This window comes from Manacus vitellinus, unplaced genomic scaffold (assembly GCF_001715985.3).
Source record: "Manacus vitellinus isolate BGI_N305 unplaced genomic scaffold, ASM171598v3 scaffold_70_pilon, whole genome shotgun sequence".
NCBI classification, from domain to species: domain Eukaryota; kingdom Metazoa; phylum Chordata; class Aves; order Passeriformes; family Pipridae; genus Manacus; species Manacus vitellinus.
The window spans coordinates 2,065,557-2,092,377 of record NW_021940754.1 but is presented as its reverse complement, the minus strand read 5'-3'; the positions used below and the strand labels follow the sequence as shown (position 1 = coordinate 2,092,377).

Below are 26,821 nucleotides of genomic sequence, written 5' to 3'. Positions count from 1 at the left end.
CCAATGTCAAGTGATATTTTTAGCATGGGGATCAGATGCTAGACTGAGAAATCCAGCTGTGTTTGACTGTAACACCTAAACTCTTGGTGTGTGCAGCTGGCAAGAAGGGCTTCCTATGTTGCAAATTCCTGAGTTAGCTCAGGCTAATGTGCTCATCTGTCAAGGAGTATCAGAGCATATAGCTTTCGCTTCACGTATGCTTCAGTCCAACGTGTGTTGGCAAAGTTTGCCTTTAGTACTAGGAAAATAAAAATGTTTGTAAAGACCGAGTGGGTACGTTCCATTCTGAAAGTCAAAGTAGTATTCATCAGCATTGCACTTTATAGTGTGGGTATTTAAAGAGAGCTTTATCCTTGCCAGAGATAAGGGTTGCCTTGAACTTTAAGCAGAGCTGTTGAAAGTTGAGGCATTTACTCCATGCCCTCAGCACAGAGTTCAAGGATAGAGCATTTAAAGTTTAGCTACGTGTTGTAACTCACTGGCCACCCTTTCTTGATCTTTATGCTGTAGTCTGGCTCCAAAGAGACCCAGATACTTTTCTGCTGTAGGTCTTTCTGGATTGTTACTTGGATTGCGAAAGTAATCACAGTTCATAATCCTCAGCCCAAGAGATTCCCCATTTTTCTCATGAGAGAGAGAACTTCTGGCTTGACTTGTCCCATGACTCCCTCCTGTGCTGGGTCCTTGTATACTGAATACCAAAGCAGGAACTTCTCTTCTGAGTGGATTAATGAATAAAATTAATCAATCTTAATGTCTTCTCTGCTTTTAACATAGAATAAGATGAGGGGTGGCATAAAGGAAACACGTGCAAGTTCCTAAGGGATCACTGTTTTTCTGTCCTTGTGCAGTTTTCCTGAGGACATCTACCCCTTATTTTGTTTCTGATAGTGTACAAAGCCCTCCTTTTTATTGGCTTGATCTGCCATGTTTTGTTTTTTTCATATGTCAGTTATAAAATTATGCATCATAAACCTGCTGGTAACTCTGCCATGTGCTGAGGCTTGTGCTGTGAGGGCAGGGGCCAGGTTAGCAGTCAGAGCAGAGCACAAAGGCGTGCTAGAAATAACAGTGGGGGCAGGAGGGCTGGAGTGAAATTCTCCACGCGTCAAACACCATCAGGAACTTGATTAAAGAGCTGTCCTGTCTCTGCTACTTGGGAGGAAGCACTTTCTACCAAAGACATTAAAATAAGATATCCTGGGTGGTCATTTTTGCAAAGCCTAGTGTTTTCTGAAGTCTCAACTATTTAGTCATGCTCTTCTGGTCCGTGCTCATTTCCTGTGTGGGCAGGTCCCCCAAGAGTCTTCCACTACCCTGTCCTACCCGTTTCTTACTTCTGATGAGTATTCAAGAATATTGGTTTTGTAAAAGTGGGCTTAGGCTGAAATCTGAGGCGTTGGTTGCGAAATAGAAATGCCTCTTCCAAACTATTTCAACACAATTTGGGATTTTATGGCCGCACATATCCTGGGAAATCTCTTCCTGCGATTATCCAGCGCCCCTGCCTCTCATCTGATTTTTAGAGGCACAATAGCTACTTTTCATTATGGCCTTAGGAAATTTTAGTTGCCTGTAGGAAAGAACCGCTTTAAGATATACAGTTACACTGGCCTTTCCACTAGTTGCTACTAAGGTAAAAAGGGAAATCAATCTTCACCCAGGCTGTTAAATTTATCTGTAGCTCATGTTAAAGGACTGCAGTTGTCTTTCTGCTGGCAGTAGGCTGGGATGCATAAATACCAGCTTCTTCCCAAAATCTCTGAGGGGCAGGGGAACAACTAGTACTGAGATTGTTTGGAGCATGTGTACCAATGCTGATGGTGTGATCTTGTTTTGGGGAGCCTTTAGAGAGTACTTTAGGGAGCCTTTAGAGATCCCTGTCCAGCCCACATCCTGGTGGACGTCTCTTAAGAGAAGTGCTCAAAGCCTCTGCCTCGCAATGGCCTGTTATAAGCAGAAGAGCTTTGTGTTGCTGTTTCTTTTGGCTGCTTAGTTACAGTATTCAAAGTCTTATGTATGCAGAATAGATACTTTTCCTGCACCAGGCAAGCACATGTTTTTATGGACTCCAGCCATGTCCTTCCTCTCTCTGTCCCCAAAATAATAATTGGACCGACTAACGGTGCTCTCCCCAAGAAACCTTGCCCTGACACATTGAGTCTGGATGAGACTGAGGGGTTGCAGTAGTTGTTATGTGGTCAGTGTAAACTAAATATCCTCTGTTGCCATGAAGGGTGCAGCCCCCAGTGCTGGCAGCTTTGGCAGGCTGGGTTTAGGTAAGAGCTGTCCCATCTACTGCCGCTCTGAGTGCCTGATGCTTGGTATTGGAAAAAGCAACAGGTTTGCTTTGCTTCTCTGCGAGGGTGTTGGTGATCAAATGTGTTTAGCATTTGCTCATTCAGTTTGTGAGAATTCATAGTATTACAGGAAAAAAAAAAGATGCCAAAACGAGGACGTTATCATGCACTTACTTTTATGATGCCTTTTCATTTTGATTCATTTGGTGTGCTACTTAGTCTCTAAATGGCTTTATCTGGTAGATACAAGTCTTTTGGCCAATATGAGCGAGCAGACTTTTCCTACTTACATGGCAGCCTGGAGAAGTTGCTGGCTGGCTCTGCCTCCTTCAGCCCCAGCGTGTTTAACAGCACGACTGAAAGTCTCTGAACACTTGGGATGTGCAGAGTTCCTCCTGAGCTGTGTTGGCGTCACATTGGGAGGTTCAGATGTTTTACAGGCTGATGAACTGTGAGAAATGGCCACTGTGTTGCTGTACCAGAAGTGGTGTATTGTAATATGTTACAGGGAGGATTACAAACATATGAAAGCATCTCCTAGCAGTTGTTTTGCTTTGCATCAACCCAAAATGTGAGAATGAAAAGGCAGTGCTTGCAGCAGTTTGGTATGAAAGTATTAAGCTGGTACAGACCTCCTTGTTTTTCTGTAGGAAAAAGTGCTTCCTGATGAAGAGCTGTCCGTGTTTTTATGTATTTGACCTGGAAAGATGTGCCTAAAAGGCTTTCAACTCTTACCTGCTTTTACTACTAAATGAAGCATTTGATTAAAAAAAGAACCTATTGTTCACTGCACTGTTCATCTTGAGCTGGCGTTTTCCCGTGTTGCACCACACACAGTATGTGCACTGCAGCACTTGTCTGTCTTTTTTTTTTTTTTTTTTTTTTTTTTCTCCCTCCCCTACCTGCAAAACAGTGCAGTCAGGAAAATGGCTTCTGTGGGCTTCAAAGCAAGGATTACATACTGTCACTGAGGCTGAGGCTGTGGAATACTTTGCTTAAAAAAATAAAATACAATCAAAATTATATTAAAATGAACCGTCTCTGCCATTCTTAGGCATTCTCAATAGGAGAGCCTTTTAATGTGTGTTCTCAGTAGGTGGACTTTAAATGCAGGTTCCTCTTCTAACAATATTTTCTGTCAGTATCACTCTGTTCACTTGCAAAGTTCCCTTCTGTCCCTTTTTGCACTAGTGTTCAGGGTGTTTCTAAAATCCAGCTATATTTGGCAATACATCACTCTCTGTGTTACAGGGAAGTCATTACTCAGGGGATTTGGCAGAAATTAAATTAACTGAGGTCTTTAGAGAACATACTCAGAATGTCTTTTGAGAACACACTCGCTTCAAATGCTTTCAGTTGGAAAACAGAGTCATGTTCTCTCCCGGTTCTTCCTGCGGGGTGGACTTTATAGAACATTTGTGTATTTACTCTTTTCCACATTCATGAAGCTTATCACTTTCAAAAGTAAAACAAATGCTGAAGTGATAGACAGCCCAATTTTCTAGGTTGCTTAGTAACTGAAATGCATGCTGTAGTGTGAAAATACTCGCACGATAAAGTGAGGGAATATTCACTGGAACAAGCAGAAGATCGTGTGAAAACGCGCTGTATAAATAACGAAAGCGTATGTTTTATTTGCTTAGGTGAACAGAAGGATACGCTCAGTCACAACGTTCTACAGAGCTTTTCACTAAGAAAATTCTCCTTTTTCACACTTACACTTGCTAAAGTGTGTCGATGCAGCAGGATGTGAATTCTTTAGCAAAAAAAATACGCTGCTGCGGATTTTTGGACACTTCTTGAGATGGATCATCGGTCTTTTTGGGTTCTTTTGAGTTTTGAAAGAAGGGTTGTTATTCTTTGGCCCCAATTTAAGGTCTGTTCCACAAGTAACTAACTAAGAACAAAAACTTTAGATTCCTGTAGTACAAGTGATAAAACTAGATTATGTGAGTTTATCACGTTTTTTTTAAACAAAATTGAAGACTATTTGTAATCTAAATAAACTAGGTTTGTTTTGTTTTGTTTTGTTTTTTTAACCCCTATTTTCATTTTTATTCCAGATTTCAGCAAAGCAATGTCTCAAGCTGGCTCTTCACAGTTTCAGGAAGTCATTCGACAAGAGCTGGAGTATTCAATGAAAGTAGAACTCGATAAGATACTTGCGACCGCAAACTCAAATGAGATAGAGGTAAGGAGCAGGACGTGGGTGCCACTCAGCAGGACAAATTGAGTGCAGGACATTGAGGCAGATCTTGGACAAAGGGATGAATCACAGATTACCATGTCCTTATTTTTAGGATGTGCTCTGATCCTGTGTGGAAGAGTAGCCTGGATACAATGTCAGTAGGAGACTTTCAGTTCCCTATAAACTGGGTGATGGAGTTATTAAGTGTTTAATCATCTTTAGTTATTAAAGGTTCTATGTAATCTTCAATGGATTACAGAAAGGGAGGGTAAAGCTGTTATCTTAAAGATTGGGTCAAATTGTTAAGGTTATGATTTTGACAAAATACTTGTTGTGTAGGTATCCAAGTTGGTTTTGTACCTCGAGTTTTAGTGAAAATGAGCTTTTGGTACCTTTTAGAATTTTACGTAAGTTTTAGCATGTCTACTTCAGTGCTAATGAAATTACTCTTGTGAATAGATTGTACATAAATGTGTAGAAATGCTTCTGTGATTGAATAGGTATGCATTAAATATCAGCATTTAGTAACGTATTTCTTTTTTGTAGCACACTAAAAAGGACCTGGAAGGATTTAAGAAGTTATTTCATAGATTCCTACAAGAAAAGGGACCATCTGTGGACTGGGGGAAGATTCAGAGACCTCCAGAAGATTCTGTAAGTTGCAATGAAGTGGCAGTCTGTAAGGAACATAAAACTGATAATTGCTACTTAAGGCAAATGGTGTATCCACCCATCGAGGGGATCTATCTGCCATGGTTCCCTAAAATCAAGTAGGACAACGCTTTGGGTTTGAACTGAGAAATAAATATTTGTTGACATATGTTGTATGTGTTCCTGAACATCAGGTCCTGCTTACCATATGTGTCAAGTTCTTTGGTGTTATTTTGTTAGCTGTTCTTCGAGCAGGGGAACAAAATGGGACAGATGCCACCTTACCATTTGGTACCTTTTCTGGAGTAAACTGGAACTTGTGTCAGAGGGGAAGTGGGTTCGACCCTTGTTGCTCCCATTTCCCTCCTGCCCCTAAAAGAAGGCTGCACGTCTCAGATGAGACTGTTTCCAGAGATCCATTATGCTAAGTAATTTGAAAGGGGACATATGGTGAGTGGGCTGGGTAATAGAGCTCATTTAGCAACTTCTCTAACCTACAGCAGCTCAGTAAAAGAAAGGGATCTGAAACAAGGAGTTGACTGGGGGGGGTTTTGGAGTGTAATTTCCTAGTGCCATCTACGTTGTTGTAACTTATAACCTGTAACTTGAGCTGCTGCTGAAAAAGCACTATATATTTTCTCTGCACTGTTTAGTACTGAAATAAATACTTCCTATTAAACCTAACCTCATTTTATTGATTCATCTGTGGCCCCAGGCTGTCCCTTTGACTCTAATGGTGTAGTTGTGCTACAGATTCTTGCTTTTCCCAGCGTAGTGATCTTGGCATATTGCGGGACTTCTGTGTCCTCACAGGTTTGTGGTTTCTCTGAGGCTCTCTGTGTGATTCAATCGAGGCTCTGTTTCCAACTGAAAGGCAGGCTGTCTGGTTACTTCCAGAACAGATGCAGTGCTGCTCTATAAAGCGTTGAAGAATGATGCTGTTTTAGAGCAAGTCTAGGGTTTTTCCAAGGTTGAGTGTTTTCTTTTAGCTTCAAAAACATGTGATGTCTTTCTTTTCTGTACTGTAACACTGAATGAAGTGTTGCTTTGGGGAGAAAAGTTCCACCCTCAATGAAGAGGCCAAGGTGAGAAATTGGAGTTCTAGATAAGGCGACTTGGAAGGAAGGCTGAAGAAAAGGGGATTTCTTTCAGTGTAGGGGGGCTGAGACTGTGGGAGGCAATAGGGCTCTTAAATATGTAAAAAGGTAGTTAGGACAATGAAAGGAATAAACTGTTCCCTGTGTCAAGATAAAGCCTGGGATTAAATTACAGAAATCTGATGCAAGTGAATGGGCTGCTTTGTGGAGAGGAAGAGCTGTTGTCTATTTTCCAAGTTTTGCACACCTCCCATGGAAAAACTTACAAGTTCTGTAAAGGACTGAAAATGACTGAGTAGGACACTGGGAGCAAATGTCAAACAGGAGGGCTTTGGGAAGGCACTAAAATAGACTGAGGGGATATTCCCAGACATGGCAAGGTGTTAAAAAAGAACTAAGGCAAAGGTCTAACTTAAGATGACAGAGGGCTGAATGGAGAGGGACAGGATTAGAAAGAGTATCTGCCTTCTTCCTTGTGGTCTGTACTGCTTATTCTCAAATGTGTCCCTGTGCTATGTAGCAACTTTTGACAAGATAAGAATTCTGTAAGATCGGGTCACTGCTGGTCAGATGAGATGCATGCACGATCTTAAATGGAATTTTGCTTCCTAGCATGAACTCTAAATTAAGTAATGATATTTGATAAATGCTACAGAAGAAAGCTAGGGCAAAATATCTGCAAACAAACTTCCTTCCAAGCATTCTTCACGTCATAGTAAATATTTGTTTCTTTAGGGTGATACTTACACTTCCTGATCTGGCAGGAGGTGGGTTTAAGTGCTTGCAAAAACCGAAAGCAAAATTAAATTACTTGAGTATTTTTTTCTTTTCTCTTTTTTGCTGACCATAAGAGTTTCATCTCCCTACCCTCCTTGAACCCTGCTCGTATCTACCCCCTCCTTTTTCATACATCAGTCATGTCAGGTACACAACGTGGAAAGTGAAATGTGTCTTATGTGAAACCCTTTTCAAGTGACCTTCTCCCAGAGGATTCCTTGCTGAGGGGTATGACTTGTGGAATTATTGGATAAAAGTTGATTTCTTAAAGACCAGAATATCAGAATTATTAGTCTAGCTAGTACAGGTAAGAACAGTCTGAGCTTTTAGAGGAGATAAAGAGGGATGATTTTTGAAGGGCTGTAGTAATGAGTTCTTTGGGACAAGTATCCATCTGTGAACATCTGTGTGTTTTGTCTGAGTGCTTCTGTTCAGTTCCAGGTGCATTTTCTTTTCTGAGCTATAAACCCCCACATGTATTCTCCTCCTGGTCTTGTTAGAAGAGCACAGAGGTTGTTATACACAAGACTTGTTTGCTGGTGATCTTGCAGGTGATTTATAATCGCCTGTAGGGATGACCTTGTTTTATGAGGTGGTGGGTGTTTGGGTGCTTGGAGAATCTCACACTACAAGGACCATGCCCTAGAAAGCACCAGCTTACTCTCCCCAGTGGAAGTCTACTTGCCTGTGATTGTTTTGGAGAATTGCTTTGCTGATGAGAATTATGGGAAGTATAATCTTCAGCTGATGCTTAGCAGAGTAAAAAGCATCTGTTTAGATACATATGTGTGTTTATATACATACAGACATGCATGTGTATCTGTAAACAGAGGCACCCAAAAATGTGCCAAAGTGTTAAGTTGCTGATTTTTTGTTTGTTTAGCAGCTTAAAAAAGTTCATGAATACTTATAGGCTTTGTCTTTTAGGTGGGAAGGGTGTTTCAGGCTTTTGCCCAATGCCAAGGGACTGGTATGCAGGAGCAGAATTTCTGATCAGACTTCTGTAGGTTGTCTAGTGTGCTACCTGTGATATTTGTTCTTTGAATGTAGCTTTCTGCTTTTTCCTGAAGCATGTACTGACAAGTAAAGGCTCCTGTCAGTTAATTTAAACAGAAATTTTTCCTTTGTAATATTCCTCTGTTTTTCTCTGCAATGGGAGATTTCTCCCTGGCCTCCATGTTTTCAGTGTAACAACTAATACTGATGATGGTAACAGATGATTGAACCCATTTCACACTATATTGGTAAACCTTTGACTTGTTTTTTCCTTCCAGATGCTTTGCTTTCATATGTCCAAAGGCTTACAGTGATAGCTCGCATAGTTAGGACCCATTACTGTTACAGTCTCCAGAGAAGAAAGTACACTGAGAGTGCCAGTTAACAGGGAGAGGAGGTAAAGAATGTGGACATGGCAAGTGTAACTTAATCCCCTCGATGTAGATTGCAGCCATCTGTTTGTTTGAATTGGAAGCAATAGCAAAGTCCTGCTGAGAGGCCTCAGAGAGAACTGCAGTGACCAAGTTAACCACAGAACAGCAATGCAAAACCTCATCTGGGATGTAAAGAGAGCATCCAAAGCAATGTGAGTGTGAAAGGAACTTGTCTGTTAGAGCCATTTTTTTCCTTCCCCATTGGTTGGATTCTTGTCTGCAGCTCAGGTTGTCATCTCAGGGAACTGTATCATGAAGGGAAAGAATGAATGTTATGCCCTTACTCAAAAGCAAAACACCTTTCTGATCTTCAACTCTGGAAACGGGTTTTAAGGGTTCATAGAATCTTAGAATGGTTTGGAAGGGACCTCAAAGATCATCTTGTTCCAACCCCCTGCCATGGGCAGGCACAAGTTCCACTAGACCAGGTTGCTCCAAGCCCCATCCAACGTGGCCTTGAACACTTCCAGGGATGGGGCAGCCACAGCTTCTCTGGGTGACCTGTTCCTCTGCTTCACCACCTTCAGAGTAAAGAATTTCTTTCTGAGATCTAATTTAAATCTCTCCTCTTGTAGTTTGAAACCATTCCCCCTTGTCCTATCCCTATCAGCCTGTGTAAAAAGTCACTCTTCCTCTGTAAGCCCACTCTAGGTACTGGAAGGCTGCAGTGAGGTCTCCCGAAGGCCTCTCCTCTCCAGGCTGAACAACCCCAGCTGACTCATCCTGTCTTCACAGGAGAGGGCTCCTGTCTCTCTGATCATCTTTGTGGCTTTCCTCTGCACCTGCTCTAACAGATCCATGTATTTCCTGTGCTGAGGACTCCAGACCTGGGTGCAGCACTGTAGGTGGGGTCTCACAAGGGCAGAGACCTCTTCACTTGGTGGTATTTCTAGAACTGTCCCTTGGTGCTGAGTAAATGTTTCCTGGTAGTGTAAGTACATATTAACTAATATGGGTGTATTCCTTTCCTGTCTACCCACAGTGACAGCCCCGATGCTCATTTTGTCTGTCTCTGACAAACTCTTGCAAAGCCTCCTTGCAGTAGGAGTATGATTCTGAAATCTGTTTGTCAGACTCCCAGTGCTGCCTCATGCAAACTGTTCTGAGAAATCACTTTTGTGACATTGGCTGCAAAACAAAGGAAGCTGCATATGTCATCTTAGAACACTCCCAAACCACGGCTGTGAGACATGTCTCAAGTGAGTAACACTGCAGCCAGGCAGCTGTAAGCCATGTCATTCCTGCCCCTGTTTTTTCCTGAGGAATTTCCCCATCAGCATTTACTTGTCAAGCCCACTGTTCCAAACCTTTAGAGCAAGGATTGATTTTTATTACTGTGGAGCACTTCTTACACTTGTGTATACACTTGTAGATCATGAGGTAGTTCTGCATATTAGTGCCTACACATGACTGGAACTGCTACATGATAGCACTGGCACCCAGCAGTCCTGATGCTGCAGCATTCCTGGTGGAACTTGAGTTCTTGACATTTGTTATTTTCTGAATTAAAGACCCTTCAAGATCCAGGGCTTCATTGCCAAGTTGTCGTTTCCAATGCCTGTGCCAGAAGAAACTGAAACATTTAGTGAGGCTGAGTCATAAATTTTGTGTTGTAACTGATGCAACATCCAGTGAACTGAGTCCTCATTGGAGGGCCTGGATGGAACTGTTAACTTCTTCAGGATTTTTGCTTTGAGCTTTCTGCATAAACTTGTCTCAGGCATGATGGTGAAGGCATGAAAGGGTAGTTGGCACTTCAGCAAAAGCAAATGATTTTTGAGGCAGTCTAACCCTGAGCTGAGTGTCAGACTTTCTGCTTTTTGTGAGTGATGCAAGAAGAACATAGTGAGACGTGAAAGTTGAGATAATTTTTCTGGATGTTCAGACGGCGTCTGAATATCGTGGATGTGACTCACGTCCCACCCAGCTAAAGCTCCAGCTGAAATGCTTCTAATCCATTTACAGTCTAATACAGAGCGCTATTGACCTTGGAGTGGATGGGAAGCAGTAAATCTGAGTGTAAATCTCTGTAGGTCCTGCTGGTAGTGAATCGTTCATTAAGCTTCCTGAGGTACCTCCAAGACGTTAAAATCAGTGTTTATCATCTCTTTGCTAATGAGAAGAACGGTTGTTTGTCAAGGTGTCTGCCCAGCCTGAACACAATCTCTGTTGTCGACAAAGCCCAGCGAGATTCTGCTTTTTGCGCACTTCTGTTCCTGAAAAGTTCTTGGAACCTTGGAAGGAAGTTCCTGTGTTTGTCCTCTGGGGAATGGCAGTGTTTGTGTTACTGCTTTCTGTCCGAGCCACAAGAACTCCGTGTGGAGTCACCTTATCTTTATATATATCCTATAAGCTTTTCAGGTCCCATAAGGAAGAATTTCCCTAATGTGAGGGAACCGCTCTAATCTGCTGCCTGTGGTGCACTGGAATGCTGGAATTGCACAAACTCTCCTCCCTACACCCACACATCCCAGTAAGAAATATGACTCTTGTTCCAGTGCAGTGCGAATTTCCATTTGAACCCCAGCCCAACTTGCCCAAAGCAAACACAGTTCTGAAAACTACTCTGTATGTATTTGTTCTTGGAAATCAGCTGTGGATCTCACACACCCCTTATCAGCGTTTAAAATCATTTTCTTGCAGCTGGAACACACACAGCACTGAAACACCAAGGCTTTTCTGCAAAAGAAAATCTTTAGAAGGGCAGGCTAAAGGATAATTATATTGATTCTGCTCTAACAGTTTTGGCATGATTCTTACCGTGGCATTGTTACTGTTGTCTCTCTGCCTGAGGTGCTTTGGATTAGGGAACAAGCAGTGCCTAATGCAAGACACACTGTCATTACAAGCCTGATTTTGCTCTCCACCACTAGCCCCAAGTGTAGCCCAGACTCTGTTTTTAAACCTGTCAGTGAGGTAGAAGACTCTCTCTAAATTTTACTGTGAGCTGGATGAACACATCCTGAAAACAGCAGGATAAGAAGTAGGAACTTTCTTCCGCTTTGTATCATGCTGTTGGGAGAGATGAATTATTAGATTGGACTAGTAGTTGGAATAAAAGTTAGTTTAGACTGAGTTAAAGAACCAACCTTTTGCCGAGAATGTTGCCTTTGACAACCTTAGAGCAAAGTATAATAAAAAAATAAATCTATGAGTTTAAGCTGCTCAGGGAAGGAAAGTTATATGCCCTGCATGCATATGAGTTCCTAAATTGGGCCTGACTGAAGGGGGAGAGGGGGTCATCTTACTGGGACAGTGAGTTAGATGGCACCCAGGGAAACCTTCTGCAGGACAAGAAGAAGGTTGTGACTTCTTCCTTACCCATCTTTACCACTGAGTCAGTTCTCTGAACCTGGAAGAGCAGACAGAGGCATCTTCTTATCTGAGTGAAGCTGATGGTGACTGTTGTCACAAAGTCTATAGAACCTCTCAAGGAAAGAGGTTATTGTAGTAACAAATCAGGTTATTTGTACCATAACAAATTAGATTATTATAGACTCCCTTTGCAGATGTTCTTTAGTGTCCTAGAGCATATAAATAAGTGTGGGTTTTTTCACCAGATTTTAAGTTCTGAAAGTTTTTAGGAGAAAACAATTTCCTTCCAAATACCTGACTGCTGGTTTTGGGGTTTTGTTTTCCCAGATCCAGCCCTATGAGAAGATCAAGGCCAGAGGCCTGCCTGATAACATTGCTTCTGACTTGAACAAGCTGGTGGTTGTGAAGCTCAATGGTGGCCTGGGCACCAGCATGGGCTGTAAAGGCCCAAAAAGTCTTATTGGGGTGCGAAACGAGAACACCTTCCTGGATCTGACGGTTCAGCAGATTGAGGTAATGTTTGATGAGCTTTTCCTGCTGCGTTGGAGGAAGCAAGACACACTGAGCTGCTCCTGCATGACCTTTTAAGAGGGATCACAGTGGAGGCTTGCCAAAAGGAAGAGGAGAGGGAAACGAGGTCTGGTCACAGTGCTGGGGTGAAGTAGAGAATTCCTTTGGGAAGAGTAGACTCCAAAGGAACGGAGCAGTCAGCACCGTCCCCTCCACACAAGTGTGATCCAGCCTGTTCACACCAGCCTGGACAGTGGGAATTGTGTCCAGAAACACAAGCAGTCACATTGTAGAGCTGGCCTGGGTAACTAATTCCTGGGCTTGTTTCTGACTCTTCCAGCTGCAAGTTTATCTTTTTTAAAAAAGGAGGTTTTAAAGTGCATTAGAAGAAAGCTTTTCACAGCAGCTCCAAGTTCCTTGTTGAAGTTAAACTCTCATGCTGGAAGTAATTGCTGGCATTTTCCTCTGAAGAAAGAAAACAGCTGCTGGTGTAGGGAGAGGACATTTCAGCTTATGCTTTTAATGCTGAATATTCCTCTTCCAGCAGATAATGAAGATAGTCATTAGAGTAGGAAATTGGGTGTGCCTGTTCCATAGTTTCTGGAGTGCCAACAATTTTTGCCTCAGTGTGGTGTTTGTTTGGAGTTACTCTCCCATGTGTGATAGATGGTTCTGTAGCAGACTCAAATTTACATCCAACTGATGTGGCTCTTTATCCAAGGGGTCATTGTGGAAGTCTCCAACTCCACCAAAGGATAATGATCCCAAACACTCTCCAGCAGATGAGGGCAAGCTCATACACAAAGCTTAAGACTCACTGAAATGTATTGGGTTTTTTTTCCCTGCACACTGTTTTTGGTGAAACACTGTCATAATGTCCAGTTTTTTGCTGTGCACATGGAAGTGCTCCTGTGTATTTCAGCTCCATTCTATAGATTCCCAAATAATTAACATGGTGACATTTCATTCATTATGTACTCTACTGTTGTCCATCTCATGGCCTCCCAGGAAGGCTCAAAAGTGCAGAGACAGTTTGGAAATGTCATCTTGACAGACTGTAACAATTTGATGGAAAACCTGCCTTTTGTACTCAGCAGTAGCTAAAACTTAAAATGATCATTTTGTGGTGTTGTGCTTTTCAAATTACAAATTTAGATGCAGATTTAAAAACAAAGATTAATTAAGGTACATTAATTAATACAGGCCCTGTCTTTACTACTAACAAGGATTTATTTTCCTTTACCCAATTTATTATCCTTTCTGTCAGCATAAGTGCGTCTCTCTTTTCTCTCATGCATTTATTATTTCTAGTCTGCCTTATCTAATTTCTTTCTCCCAAAATCTTAGGTGTCAGGAGTTAAAGCTTAATAATATATTCTGAATTTAACATTTATTTCCCATCTCAGCATTTAAACAAATCCTACAACACCGATGTTCCTCTGGTTCTCATGAATTCCTTCAACACTGACGATGACACAAAGAAAATCCTGCAGAAATACAGTCACAGCCGTGTGAAGATATATACTTTTAATCAAAGCAGGTATCAAAAAACTTCACCATTTGGGGTAAAAGGGCAAATTAGCTTGTTTCTCCAAATTCCACATGGGGTGGATTTTAGTTTGAGGTGCTGGGGTAGCAACAGTGTCTTCTGTACCCATGTTCAGTCTATTTTAGGTCTCTTTTTGAGACTGAAACATGAGGGTGTTGGGCAGAGTCAAGGGCAATGTATTAAAATCAGGGAGAGGGGTGTGTGTGGGACCCAGTTTCTAAGAAATATAGGAATAATGGTGTATGAGATTCTGGCCACTTGATTCCTGAATTTGCTTTTAGTGTCCCTAGGCTCTGGAGGGAGACAGACCGTGGTTCCTTATCCAGAACAAACTCTAATCAAAGTGGCTGCTGGGTCAGAGATGTGCTTGGCCTGTTCTGAACCTGCCTGTCAAAGGCAGGTTGGTTTACAGCATGGTCTGAGAACTGGCTTTAAATCCTTGAGCAGTGAGATTGCATTCTGTAGCTTCTCACCTCAGAATTTGGATGGGTCTTCCCATTGAGAGTACTTAGAGTAACCTGGAGGGCACACCTTCAAAAGCTGTGTGGAAAAGCTCAGGGACTTGCACCTTTTCTGCTGTATTTTTTCTTTTTGCCAGTCTGACATTGGTGAGAACTTAACAAAATCCATTGTCTTCACAGGTATCCTAGAATTAACAAGGAAACTCTGCTGCCAATAGCCAAGGATGTCTCTTACTCAGGAGAGAACACGGAGTGCTGGTACCCTCCAGGCCATGGAGACATCTACGCCAGTTTCTATAACTCTGGTCTGCTGGATAACCTCATTGCAGAGGGGAAGGAATATATATTTGTGTCCAATATAGATAATTTGGGTGCCACTGTGGACCTTTACATTCTTAACCACCTTATGAACCCACCCAATGGAAAACGCTGTGAATTTGTCATGGAAGTCACAAACAAAACCCGGGCAGATGTGAAGGTAAAGGGAGATGGGTGTGAGTCTGTCTGTGCCTGGTGTGTTGGTGGTGATCCCCAGCCTCTCACCTCCTCTGAATGCATGGATTCAGACATACATACATCCAATCTCCTTACAGCTATTTTAGGCACCATTTAACACATCAGCTTTGTTCTAATTTGACTTGCACAAAAACCAGCAAGTTTATGACGTTCTAATTCACGGGACAAATTTGATCCACGTTCTGGGCAGCGGCAGACAAGGGCAGCCTGGGCTTGACTGCAAACACGAGTGGTTTCTGCAGGGGGCAGGTCACAACCTCTGTGCCTTCTCCAAACTGTCACTGACACAGGGGGAGAAGCTTGAGGGTGGTAAAAAGAGAGCACTGAGGGCTGGGATGCAGCAGCTACATCCTCTGACTGAAAGCTGCCTAAGCTACTTACTGAGCTGTCCAGGTGTGCATTGCACAACTCTGTGTGGTGCAGCTGCACATCTGCTCCTGCCCTAAACCCTTGACTTTTGTACAAAGTCCAGGTGTGCCACGTGTCAGAGGTTTATGACGTATCAAATACTTGTAGCCTGCAGTAATTTGTCCTATAAGTGTGCTTTGCCTCTGTTCTTTTAAATGTGAGTGTGGGTGATATGTGATTTTTTTTCCTGTGTTGATTACCTCTTAAGAAAGCTCTGACTTAGTCCTACAAAAGCACAGAAATGCCCTGTAAGAATACAGTTCAGGTTACTGAAGTACTCAGATTTAATTTAGCTTTTGTTCTGTCATCTGGCAAAGCACGGTTGAAGGGGGTTCTTGACAACAGTGGCAATTGCAAAAGATTCCCAACAACTTTCATTAAAGGAATTAACTGTCTTGGAGTGCTGAAATATGATCGTTGGACAGTTCTGACTGTACTTTAAACACACTCTATAATTAGTAACCTGCTAGCTGGTTACTAAAAACAAGAAATGTGTTCAGCTGAACCTTGCTCTGAGGCTCAAGTTTAAATGCCAACAAACCAGTGCCTCTGTTTGGGCTGAGGGGAGGATTTCTCTGGCTTCTATGAACAGGACTTAAAACTTCTCCTTTGCCCCTCACAGGGTGGCACGCTCACGCAATACGAAAATAAGCTGAGGCTTGTGGAGATAGCTCAGGTCCCAAAAGCACACGTGGATGAATTCAAGTCTGTGTCAAAATTCAAAATATTCAATACCAACAATTTGTGGATTGCTCTGTCTGCAATTAAAAGGCTGCAGGAGAAGAACGCCATTGACATGGAGATCATTGTTAACCCAAAGGTAACCAGCCGGGGAGGGTTTAGAGGAAAGACTCAAAGGAACTGTTTGTTTCCCGTTAACCAACAGGCACTGCTGCCTCCAGGAAGTGGGTGAAGGCAGAGCTCTGCCTGATGTTTGGCTCTAGTTCTGAGACCCAGAACCTGCTCGTTGTGCTCATGTGAATTTTCTCTTCCAGACTCTGGATGGAGGCTTGAATGTTATCCAGCTGGAGACTGCAGTTGGTGCTGCTATCAAGAGTTTTGAAAACTCTCTGGGGATAAACGTACCTCGTAGTCGTTTCCTGCCTGTTAAGACCACATCAGATCTCTTGCTTGTGATGTCAAACTTGTACAGCCTTAATGCTGGGTCTCTAACCATGAGCGAGAAGCGTGAATTCCCAACAGTGCCTCTTGTCAAACTGGGAAGCTCTTTCACAAAGGTAAACTCCTATAATTATACTTGGTGTTTATCTCTTTGGATAAAAATACAGTTCATAGCAATAAATAAGTTAGAAGTGAGGTTTACTTTATCTCCCTCTGCCCATCTGGGCATTGCCTTTTGCTCTTTGTAAAGAACCGTGAGAATACAAAGTACTTCACAAAGTAGCCTCCTACTGCTGTTGGGTGCTCCTGTACCCCCTCAACTGAGGAAATGGAAGGTGAGCTGGGCTGTGTGTGTTCTCCAGAGCTTGCCCAGCACTGGTGGAAAGCTGTCCCTACTGTTCCTCACACTTATCTCTGGAAGAAATTACAAAGTAGCAACTCCTGTATTGATTCAGATGTAAATTATAGGAAGGTTCCTGAAAGGAGTATTGAAGAGGCTTGTCTTTAATCCACAGATGGATTTAAAGCTGTCTCTATTTTTTTTCTCCTTCTAAAAGGTTCAAGATTACCTACGGAGGTTTGAAAGTATTCCAGATATGCTGGAGCTGGATCATCTCACGGTTTCAGGCGATGTTACATTTGGGAAGAATGTTTCATTAAAGGTGAGTGTGTAATTAGGATGCCCCTGCACTAAACATGACTGATCTCTGCTTCCTGGGAATTAGGGAAGTGGCCCAAGGATCGTAGAGGCCAAGGCTGGACAGTGACCCCTGTGAAGGAGTGCAGGGTGTTATTTGCCAGAGCTGCTGCTCTGTACAGGCCCAGGGAGAGATGAGGTTTATCTGTGACCCTTGAAAGCGCCACAGACCTCAGGTCTCTGTTCAAACACTGCTGCCATCTCTGTCCTGTGGCTTGACAAGGCATGTCCCACCTCACCTCCCAGGCTGGCCTTCCCACACCTTTTCTGGCCCCTTCTCATCAGTTTGGGGTTCTTGATTTATTAGTAAATATTGGTGCTGAGCAGGTTAAGTTTCTCTCTCAGATTCTTCCTTAGCATCTAGGACAGTTCAGCAGCTGCCAGATGGGTGCAAGGTGGGGCTGTCCCCCCCAGCACTGGCAGTGGCTCAGCTCTGGGGCTCGAGGCTGTCCCTCTATGCCCAGATTTGCTGTTCAGCTGCAGCGGGGGGCTGGGCTGTCACACATGGACTGACAGGGGTAACATTTTTTCACCTCAAAGCAAGCAGACATGACAAGAGCCCTTACAGCAAGTATGTATCTTCAAAGAAGTTACAGTTCTACTTGTAGGCTGATAGTATCTAGTCTGCTGGTAATTACAGTGTTTCCAATAATGCTTGTTTAAAACCTTTGTTCTGGGGGAAAAAAAACCAAACCACGAAAAAGCCTATGCAGAAAACAATACAACAAAGGGCATCCAGGCTCTGGCTGTGTCACCTGTGACACCTAAATGGTCCTCCAGACAACCTACTCCCTCCTTCCAAATTAACAGGTAACGAGTTTCTAAACACTTTGTTTTCTTTTCTCTAAACCCAGGGAACAGTTATCATCATTGCAAATCATGGGGACAGGATTGACATCCCAGCTGGAGCTCTACTAGAGAACAAAATCGTGTCTGGCAACCTGCGGATCCTGGACCACTGAGTCCATGAGAGGGCACGGTCAGGTCTGAGGCTGCTGTGCTAAACCAGCCTCATCATGGAAGAACCTTTTAAGCATTAGAAATCTTAAGTACACAGAGGGCCTATGCTTTGTCATCTTCACAGTACCCTGCAGTATTAATTTAAAATTAATTTCTCTTGCTTATCTCTAAGCAGCCACATAGTGCCATGGATGTGCGTAAGTAATGCTTCAGTCCTTAAAGAGATTCTGTAACTCAGTTAATATAACCTTGAAGTGCAATACTGTTTGTCTTGCGGGAAGATGGACAGATCTTCTTTGATAAGAAGTTAAGAGGCTTGCCTCGAACACTCAGTAGTTTTGAATTGCTTGTAACTGCAGAAATAAAGCTGTGAAGCAATACATGTGGGACAACATGGTTGGCAACTCCTGTGACGTTTTAGGAAGGCACAGTTGAAAACCAAAAGTTTCACTACTGCTAAACAGGCTCTTAAAACCCTGTATTTCATGTGCTCACAACCTGTAGCCCTCTTCAACCCCCCCCAAACTGCAAGTGGGATGTCCTATCCCAGTTGTACGTCGAGGTACTGGGGTAAGGCTGTCAATACCTCCATTTCCGTATCGTGAGAGTGGGAATCATCCGTGTTCCAAACTTGCCCAAAGAATCCAATACTTGAGAAAAATGCCTCAGTATCCATGTGTGGTGTTTGCTTTTTCACATCCCATTCAAGACTGGATCTCCTGTTAATATCTTAATCCTTGATCTGCCCTCTTTTTTCAATAAATGGATCACGTTGACTACACCTATGTTCATATTGTCACAGCCATGTATGTTAATTTATCTTCTCGAGTCATTTCTAAATTTGTACAGGAATCAAAATCCCTGTCCTGATCACTATTGATTTCTTAATGTTTCTCTTGTATTTACATGCAGACAACTTTATTTTATAAGCTTAGTATAACACTGGTATGTATCATTAAAGAAGTTGGTCTTTAAAAACAAGTGTGATTTTAGAGCTTTATTTTGACTGACAATTAATGACATCTGTTATGCTGACAGGTGAGCATGCCTGGCTCAGGGAACCACAGGCACACACACACACTGCAGTAGATCATTCCATCATCCATGATCATCACAGGGTTAGGCACTCAGACTGGGGTCAGGTAAAGAGGGGTGAGGTGAGATACACAGGCACTTGTACTTAGTACTGGCAGCCTCCAGTCTGTAAAAGGTAGTATTAAAAACTCTCAAATTAAGTTTATTTCAGTTGCGCCTTCCTTAATGGTGCAACCTTTTATAAGCAGCCTAAAAACTTCAAAATTCTCTTCTTTCTGCCCTGTTTTCTTCTGTCCCAGTCCTTCCCACTGCCTGGGGCCATGCCAGTCCAGGGCTGGGCAGCTGAGGGCGACCATCCCCACACCAGCCTTTCTGCCACCTTACAGTTCCCCCAGTAACCCTGTCACTGCTACCAGTGACCAGGTCACTCCTCTGTCCCACATGTAAGGGCTTTGGGGAACTTCTGTTTGTTAGAAAATCTTGCCTTCAGATGGCAGGTTGGAGCCCAGCTGTGAGCAATCCCCTCGAACAGGACTGCTCCCTAACAAAGCTGAATCCTATATGCAAGCAATCAAAAGACATTTATTTATATAAAGTTCTGTAAAAAAATAAATTTTAGAACAGCATAGTTTCATAGAGAAAAACATTTTCTACAGAGTTCCAACTGCGAGATTTTTATATTGTACCATCATTAAATAAGGTGGGACACCATGTGAATTTCATTGCACTAGAAGAAATGCAAAGCATCTTTTTAATATAAAGATATACAGAGCATTCTAGACAACTACAGCTGTGTTACAGCTATGTGTTCTTTTGGATTTGGTCCAAAGAAACCTGAGTCTGTTTCCAGAGAGAATGAAAAAACATTGCACAGACAGCTGATCACTTGTTTCTTGCTGAAGGACACTGGAAGGATCACTCCCTGCAGCTCCTTCTGAGTCTAGCTCCCCTGACTATCAGTCGTGCCCTTTCTTGGAATCTGGGCTCAAGTATTCACCTCACCGTTGTCACGCTGCTTAGAAGAAAGTCAGTCTGTTGTCAGAACCAAGTGACTGCTCCCAGTGGATTATCACCTCTTCTGCTCCCAGATTTCAGCCATGTTTAGGTCTAAGTTGTTAAGGCCTTTCAGAGCTTGAAGGTTTCCAGTGTAAAAAGCTACATCTGAAGTAACCAGCCTGCAGTGAAACACATGACAAGATTAGAATCAGACCCCCTCCCATCCACCTGGAGTGCTCAGACAAATAGCCAGGGTTTGTTTAGGACTTTGGCACACAATTACTACAATACATGTTCAAATCCTAGGCCTGGATTAGACATTTTAAGTATCAGTTCAAAACTCAATGCTATGGCTGTGGTTTATTTTACAGCAGTGATCATCCATAACAGGATTACTGCTGGGCATAAAACTAGTTCTAGGGAAGGGAGATCAAACCACGAGTTCAGAAAACTCAGCAGGAATTAGGCATTTAAAACTTCTATTCTCTTGCTGTAATCCCAGGCTTATCTAGATTTGAACTCCCAATTCCACTGAAACTAAGAATATTAATTATTGCAACATTAACTTCTGTATTTTAGAGGGTAATGATGCTAAGGATAATGTAAAAAGTAACAGCTACATTGTTTGTAACAGTTTATACAGAATTAAAATCCCTCAAACATTTTTGAAACATCAGGAGTCATGATGCTTCTAGCTAGCAAGATGCAGGAACACAAGTTGTATTTTCATATTAAAAACTTAAGCAGGAGTCACAGAACTGGATTTTTACTATTTACTACAGAAACAAGCAGTTTAAAACAGAAGGAGGATCAGAAAACCATGTTAAAAACTCGGTCAATGAAGACTGCTGGAACAGCAGCGAGTGACATCCAGTGTTTGATGTTCTCAAACAGCCCCGACTATGTGCTCCCAGAGAGCTGTGTCTGAGGTAAGAACTGCTGCCATCACAGTTCCTGGGCCAGCTGAGACCTTCTGCCTGCTGGGAAATACACCCCAGCATGTCACCAGAACACCTGCCCCAACCCTCCTGTCAAAAAGGGATTCATTTAATCCACCCGACCACAAGTATCAAACAAACCCGACAGCACAGGATGAAGACAGCACAGCTCAGTGTTTGGGACTGCAAATCTGAGTGTGAAACACCCCAAACACACTCCAGGTGCTCTCACTTCAGTGGGGCTGCAGTGGCCTCACCCCACAAATACCTTTATTAAGTACCAAAGGCAACAGGATGTCACCTTGTGAATACACACCAAGTACAGAGAACCATTTCAGATAAACCCTCTCACAGAGGAATACTATCTCACAGGAGAATACACACAAGCAGGACAAACCAGGACAAATTGGACAGGAACAAAACTCACTCCAGCGACCTTTGAAACATTAACTTCCTTCTCTGACTTCTTCAACCTAAGACAATCTCTTCTTGCACATGAGTAGGCCAACTGAATTTCACCCTTACTACACTGCAAACACCACATAACCCCCCTGAGGTCATTAAGAATGATTATATAAACCCCACCATTTCAGCCTGCAAAAGGCTGTAGGCTTTCCTGGGAGGTGGGGACATCAGGCACAGCCAGGCACCCTCAGGAGAAGCACCACTGACCTGCTTGGGGATGGAGGGTTGGGCTGGAGCAGGAAAGGGGAAGAGCTCTGTTTCAAATCTAGTTCTGCTGTAAAAACCATTTCTGTAGAGCAGCTGTTCACTGCACAGATGAAATGCTGTTTTTTCCTATTTTTACTTTGCCAGTGCCATGAGTCACCATCCACGTTTCTAAACTGCTTCGGGAATCACGTAATTCATGTGAATTAAACTGTGTCTGCTGCTGTCACACAAAAGGAGAAAAAGCAATCCATGAACTGAGGAACCTACAGCAGTTTTCCAGTCTGACAAAGTCCACCTCCCAACCTGTTACCAGGTGGACTGCACTCCTACCTACTGTGGAACAGCACAAGTCATGTCCTTTACTGTAAGAAAGCTCCAAACCTGACATACTACAACACGGAGCGTGGCTGCATTCTGCAATCACGACTTTCTTGCAGGAGACGATGCCTGATTATTTGAGCAGTAAAAAAAGAAGAGTGCCCCAACATACCCATTTAGAGGTCCTCCATCATTGACCACGTTGAGGTGGGCCAGTTGCCTCTTCAGGTGGAGCTTGTAGCTTGCGTTGATTCGTAAAAACAACATCTACAAGAAACCACAGCACCAGAGTAAGGATCTGTCCCTGTGCTTGCATCACTGCCTCCAGAGAGGAAATACGCTGCCAGCACCTTCAGTCACTAACTTTTGGGTTTGTTTTTGCAACTCATGTGATTTGTTTTTTTCCTTCTGCCAGTCCTTTGGCCTCCTCATCTTTCTGGCCAACATACGATTTGTAACACACAGGACCAGAGCATACCCTCCCTTACTAATTTTGTGTTGCACATTCTTAGGAGCATGAACTTTTCTTATCTGTTTGAAGAATCTAACAACTGGTATGAAGGCTAGAAGATAAAAAAAAAAATCTCTTTCCTGTACTAGAACCACTTAAAGTGGTTTTTCCAAGAAAAAAATATGAAAAACAGTTTGAAGGGACCATTTAATCTAATGTGAAAAAGAAATGACAACTTGGTGTATTCAATGACTGGATCAGTCCTTTCTGTCCTTTGCAACTCTGCAGTAGCAATAACTGCAGCAAAATACTGGAAAAGGACATCTGGTACAATTTGGGTGCATAACACATTTAGGGACTTTTGGAAGCCACTGCTTTTGAGCATTACAGAATTATCCTCTGAAAGGGCTGTACTTGAGCCCTAAAGTGTTGCAATTTGTGTAGAATTTCAGCACTAATTCCTGAATTGAAGATTGTCCTCTCTGGACATTAAAAGGCAGCTCAAAATACTGAAATCTGTTCTTTCTGTGTGTCTCATCTCCCTACACATCCAAACACTTCCCTCAGTTCAGCCCAAGCTGTCTGCATGACTGCTGCCAAGCCCTTTAACGTGTGGGTTTCACAAACACTCAAAAAAGAATTCCCCTCTCCACACACAAAGTCCCTCTTGTTACTGAGTTCATGTACATTTGCAAATGAGGTGTTAGATGAGGCTCAAAAATAACATTCACCTGAGTTTGCTCCTCAGGAAGGAGATCATATATAGCTTCATGCATCTTTGCCATTTGCTTGCAGATATTCCTGAAGCATGCTGAAGGAACAGGAGCTTTCACTTCATACTGGAAATAAACACACAACCAGTTACTCCTTCCTACGACTTTCAAATGGTTTATATAGGAGAGTTCCCAACAGCCACCTGAAGCTCTGCTGTGCTAATGACATCAAGAATCAAAGTTCATTTAGCACATCACAAATTAAAACAGTCACTGGGCATGAACTGAGCCAGCCATGAATTACAGATGCGGAGAGAATAATCTCTGTGCCAGCCACCCCAATGCAGTTGGCCCTCTCCTTCAGATTGGGATGAGTCAATGACAGACAAGGACTTCTACCTCTGAGAAACATGCCCCTCGAGTAACTCATGAGGGAAAACTACTTCTATAGGATCACATATATCCAAATTTGTGAATAATCAAGGAAAGGAAACCATCAAGAAATGGAAACTCCTAAAAACTCATCATTGGCCATAAAAAATTGCAACCACACCACCAAACAAAAACCACACAAAAGTGTTGCAGAAATACCTTGGAAAGCAAAGTAAAAAACATCCCTTCTCCTAGTGCCTGAAATCCACTAGGAAACACCAGATGGCAAGAGATTTGCTAAAAGGGAACAAAATGCTTATGTCTCTACTCTGGACAGGGAAGATCTGACCAGGATTTCAGAAACACTGAAATCCTCTCCCAGGAACAGTGAAACAAGCTCTGCAATTCTAGTTGGAGAGGCTGTGCCAGCAAAGGACCAGGTGACACACTGGCAGGTCATCTTTGGAACAGTGACACTTCCCCACAGAGCCTTGCACAATTCAGTGAAGAACCAAATCATTACAACTACCTAATTTACAAACAGATTGGAGGAAATGCTTGCTCTTCTGCTGGCCCGAATTGCAAAAGAGAACAAAGTTTATCTTGACAGGAGAAAAAGAAATGAGGAGTTTTAAGAAAATCTTTACGGTAAAGCCAAACCGTTGACCTAATTTTGACAGGACAAGTAGCAGAAAAATAGTGCTTACTGCTCCAAGGGACAACCACCCAGCATGCAGGATCATGCCTCGAGACAAGGAAGTTAAGCAAGAAATTGTTTCCAACTTCCCAGCACATTGTAAAGCCAGAGGGAACTGGCAGGCTCTTACATGACTACAGCCAGAACAAACTCTTCATGGGCACAGGGAAAAGCAGCAGCCCCAGGAAGAAACCCTGCAAGGTGCTGGCCATTTTATCTCCAGCTGAGGTCAATAGCATGTAACACCACGAGGGATCAGACAAAAAATTCACTGCTCTTCTGTCCAAACAGTCACAAGACACCAAGCTCCAAGAGAGCTCAGAACTCACACTGGGTTTTCTCTGTGAACACTTATTCATGGAAACAAATGAGCCTTTTCCATTCTTTAATTATATTATTTCCACTGTTCAATATCCCCATTCCTGTTTTATCTTCCTGTCAAGGATAACAGACAGCTGAACCTCCTCCACACATTGGCACTGGGTGAGGACATTCCATGGAGCTCCCAGGGGAAAGCATAGCCTGGAAACTCAGAACTAACTTGCTCATGTTACCCAAGTGCCAGGTCTCCTGGTATCTCCTGTCTGCTGCACCAAACTGTCTGTCTCCTAAAAAGCAGGATCATGCAATTCCTGGTTTCAAAGTGTGCCGGACACCCACTGCTGTGGAACTCACTGACTGGTTCACCCCAAGGCAGGTGACCATTTTATGCACAGGACTCTCAGAAAAACATAAACCCCAAGAACACACTGACACGGCTGTACTGACATGCCCATTTGCAAATTTCCTGGGTTTATGCACTTCACAGCCTTCAGATTTCATTATTTCAGGAACGAGATGAGTCAGATGATGGGGTATGGTGGGAATGGTGGCAAATCAACACGTGGTGTCCTTTGCTCCTGGACTCTGTGGGTTGCATTCATGTGGGCCAAGCACTGTCACTCAAGCCCTTAAGAGCTCTAAAGGACAGAAATACTCGCAGTTTATAACTTGTGCCAGCTCCCAAGGGGAGAATGGGCTGTAAAGATGGAAGGACAGGAAGGGATGAGTTCTTACTAACTGTCATCAAGAACATAAACTGTGTTACTGGTTTGTTGTGGGCTAACTTGTTTGGTATCAATGATGTAAATACCTGCATTTGTCTTCTACTCTCAAGAGATATAGGGTAAAGTGGCCAAAAAGCTATGTTAATTCACAGGACAGCTATTTTTATGGGGAATAAAACCCCCAAAAAAGCAGCAGTCCATTTTTGTCTTCAGAAAAGAGCATAAACACATTTTTAAAAAAGTAAACACAACAGGGGCAGGGAATCCCAACTTTAATGCTTTTGGCCTTTTTTTTTTCCTCCTCTAAATTTAGGTAGCACTATTTGATAGACAAAAGAAACAGATGAAATGAAAAAGCACAACATAAAATAACAGAAACAGAAAGGAAGACAGAAATGCTGCCTGCTACAGCTGCCTTGCTGCAGCTCTTATCAGCCTGTCCCCCACCTGTGCTCCCGTGCTCCTCATGAGCCCAGGCCTATCAATCAAATCTGTCACTAAAGAATTAATTTATTTCTCTCATGAAACAGCTTTTTTTTTTTCCCCCAAGGACCATAAGATCCAAAGCACAGTACTAAGCTTTAACAGCTTGTGTACTTTATCTGTCAGATCCGTGGGCCCAGGAGGTCCCATCCTGGGGAGATCTCTCAATGTATCCCACCCTAACATGAGTCACAGTGAGTAGATCCAGCCCAGGACCAGACTGAACCACTGAGGAGTGTTCAAAAAGCAAAATACACTAAGAGCAATTCATGGGACAGCTACTAATGCTGCTGCAGAGCAGGAACTGCTGAGCACAGACCTCCAGTCCCCAGGCCTGCAGCCCAACAGATGGGCTGGTCCTTCCCTTCCAAAAACTCTTCTTCCTCAGCATTTTTTTTGCTGTTTCCTCAGCTGCTGGAAATGCCACCCTCCCCACTTCCAAAGAGGCACCACTGGAAAGAGCAGAAAACGGGACTTGCTGAGCCTGGCCGCAGACAAGAACTGTCAGTGGTAGGAGAGCACTTCAGCTCCTGAACACCTGAGCATCTGTGCCAGCCAAAGCATTTCTCTTCCTGCTGAAGGAGTCAATGGAAAATTTATTTTTTGTGTGATTGATGCCCCAGTGGCAAATGCTAACACAAAATATGTTCGTGAGAACAGCACAGAGCTTTCTGTTTACACAGTTTAAAGAAGTTCAAACAAGTCCTGATTAGGAAAGTTTAAGACTCCATTTGAAACATCTAGGCTGCATACAGCGAGACTTCCAATTGCAATTTAGAGAGTATATAATTATTTCCATAAATCATTACCTTGGATAATAGTTTGTCAAATAAGCTATCCATTATGGCAACGAGCTTTGCTGAAATTTCAGCTATGTGGTCGTGATAATCCTGTAAGGGAAGAAAGTAGGTTTCATTTTCTAATGGCATTCATATTCTTCAGAGTACAGTTGAAAAGCAGAACTTTGTGTTTAATTAGGAAATGCCACAAGAATTACCTTTGTAATGTGGTCAAAATGCCTGAGCATGCTAAACTGCTTCGGCTGCAGTCGAGCTTCAAAATGAGCCCTGATAATGGGAATGTAGTGTACAATGAGCTGTAGGCAACGTGAAGAAAGGG

General features: G+C 42.8%; 2 protein-coding genes across 4 annotated transcripts in view; one reads left to right on the top strand and one right to left on the bottom strand.

Moving 5' to 3' along the window:
- The first annotated feature begins 4,342 nt into the window (after nucleotides 1-4,342).
- UGP2 (UDP-glucose pyrophosphorylase 2) lies at nucleotides 4,343-18,962 on the top strand. Its single transcript, XM_008929019.3, has 9 exons — nucleotides 4,343-4,491; nucleotides 5,035-5,142; nucleotides 12,086-12,271; nucleotides 13,675-13,808; nucleotides 14,459-14,756; nucleotides 15,825-16,022; nucleotides 16,198-16,440; nucleotides 16,882-16,986; nucleotides 17,876-18,962. Exons 1-9 carry the CDS (start codon nucleotides 4,378-4,380, stop codon nucleotides 17,981-17,983), a joined length of 1,494 nt encoding a protein of 497 aa, XP_008927267.2. The 5' UTR covers nucleotides 4,343-4,377; the 3' UTR covers nucleotides 17,984-18,962.
- Nucleotides 18,963-19,736: 774 nt separating this feature from the next.
- The window catches only part of VPS54 (VPS54 subunit of GARP complex), a 47,321-nt gene continuing 40,236 nt past the window's right edge, over nucleotides 19,737-26,821 (bottom strand). For all 3 annotated transcript variants that reach the window (XM_008929020.3, XM_018084407.2, XM_018084408.1), the window contains 5 exons: nucleotides 26,700-26,821; nucleotides 26,512-26,592; nucleotides 23,123-23,230; nucleotides 22,113-22,207; nucleotides 19,737-20,191 (listed from right to left, as the gene is read on the bottom strand). In XM_008929020.3, coding sequence (XP_008927268.1) covers nucleotides 20,086-20,191; nucleotides 22,113-22,207; nucleotides 23,123-23,230; nucleotides 26,512-26,592; nucleotides 26,700-26,821 — 512 coding nt within the window. In that variant the 3' untranslated portion in view covers nucleotides 19,737-20,085. The remainder of the gene's footprint in view (nucleotides 20,192-22,112; nucleotides 22,208-23,122; nucleotides 23,231-26,511; nucleotides 26,593-26,699) is intronic.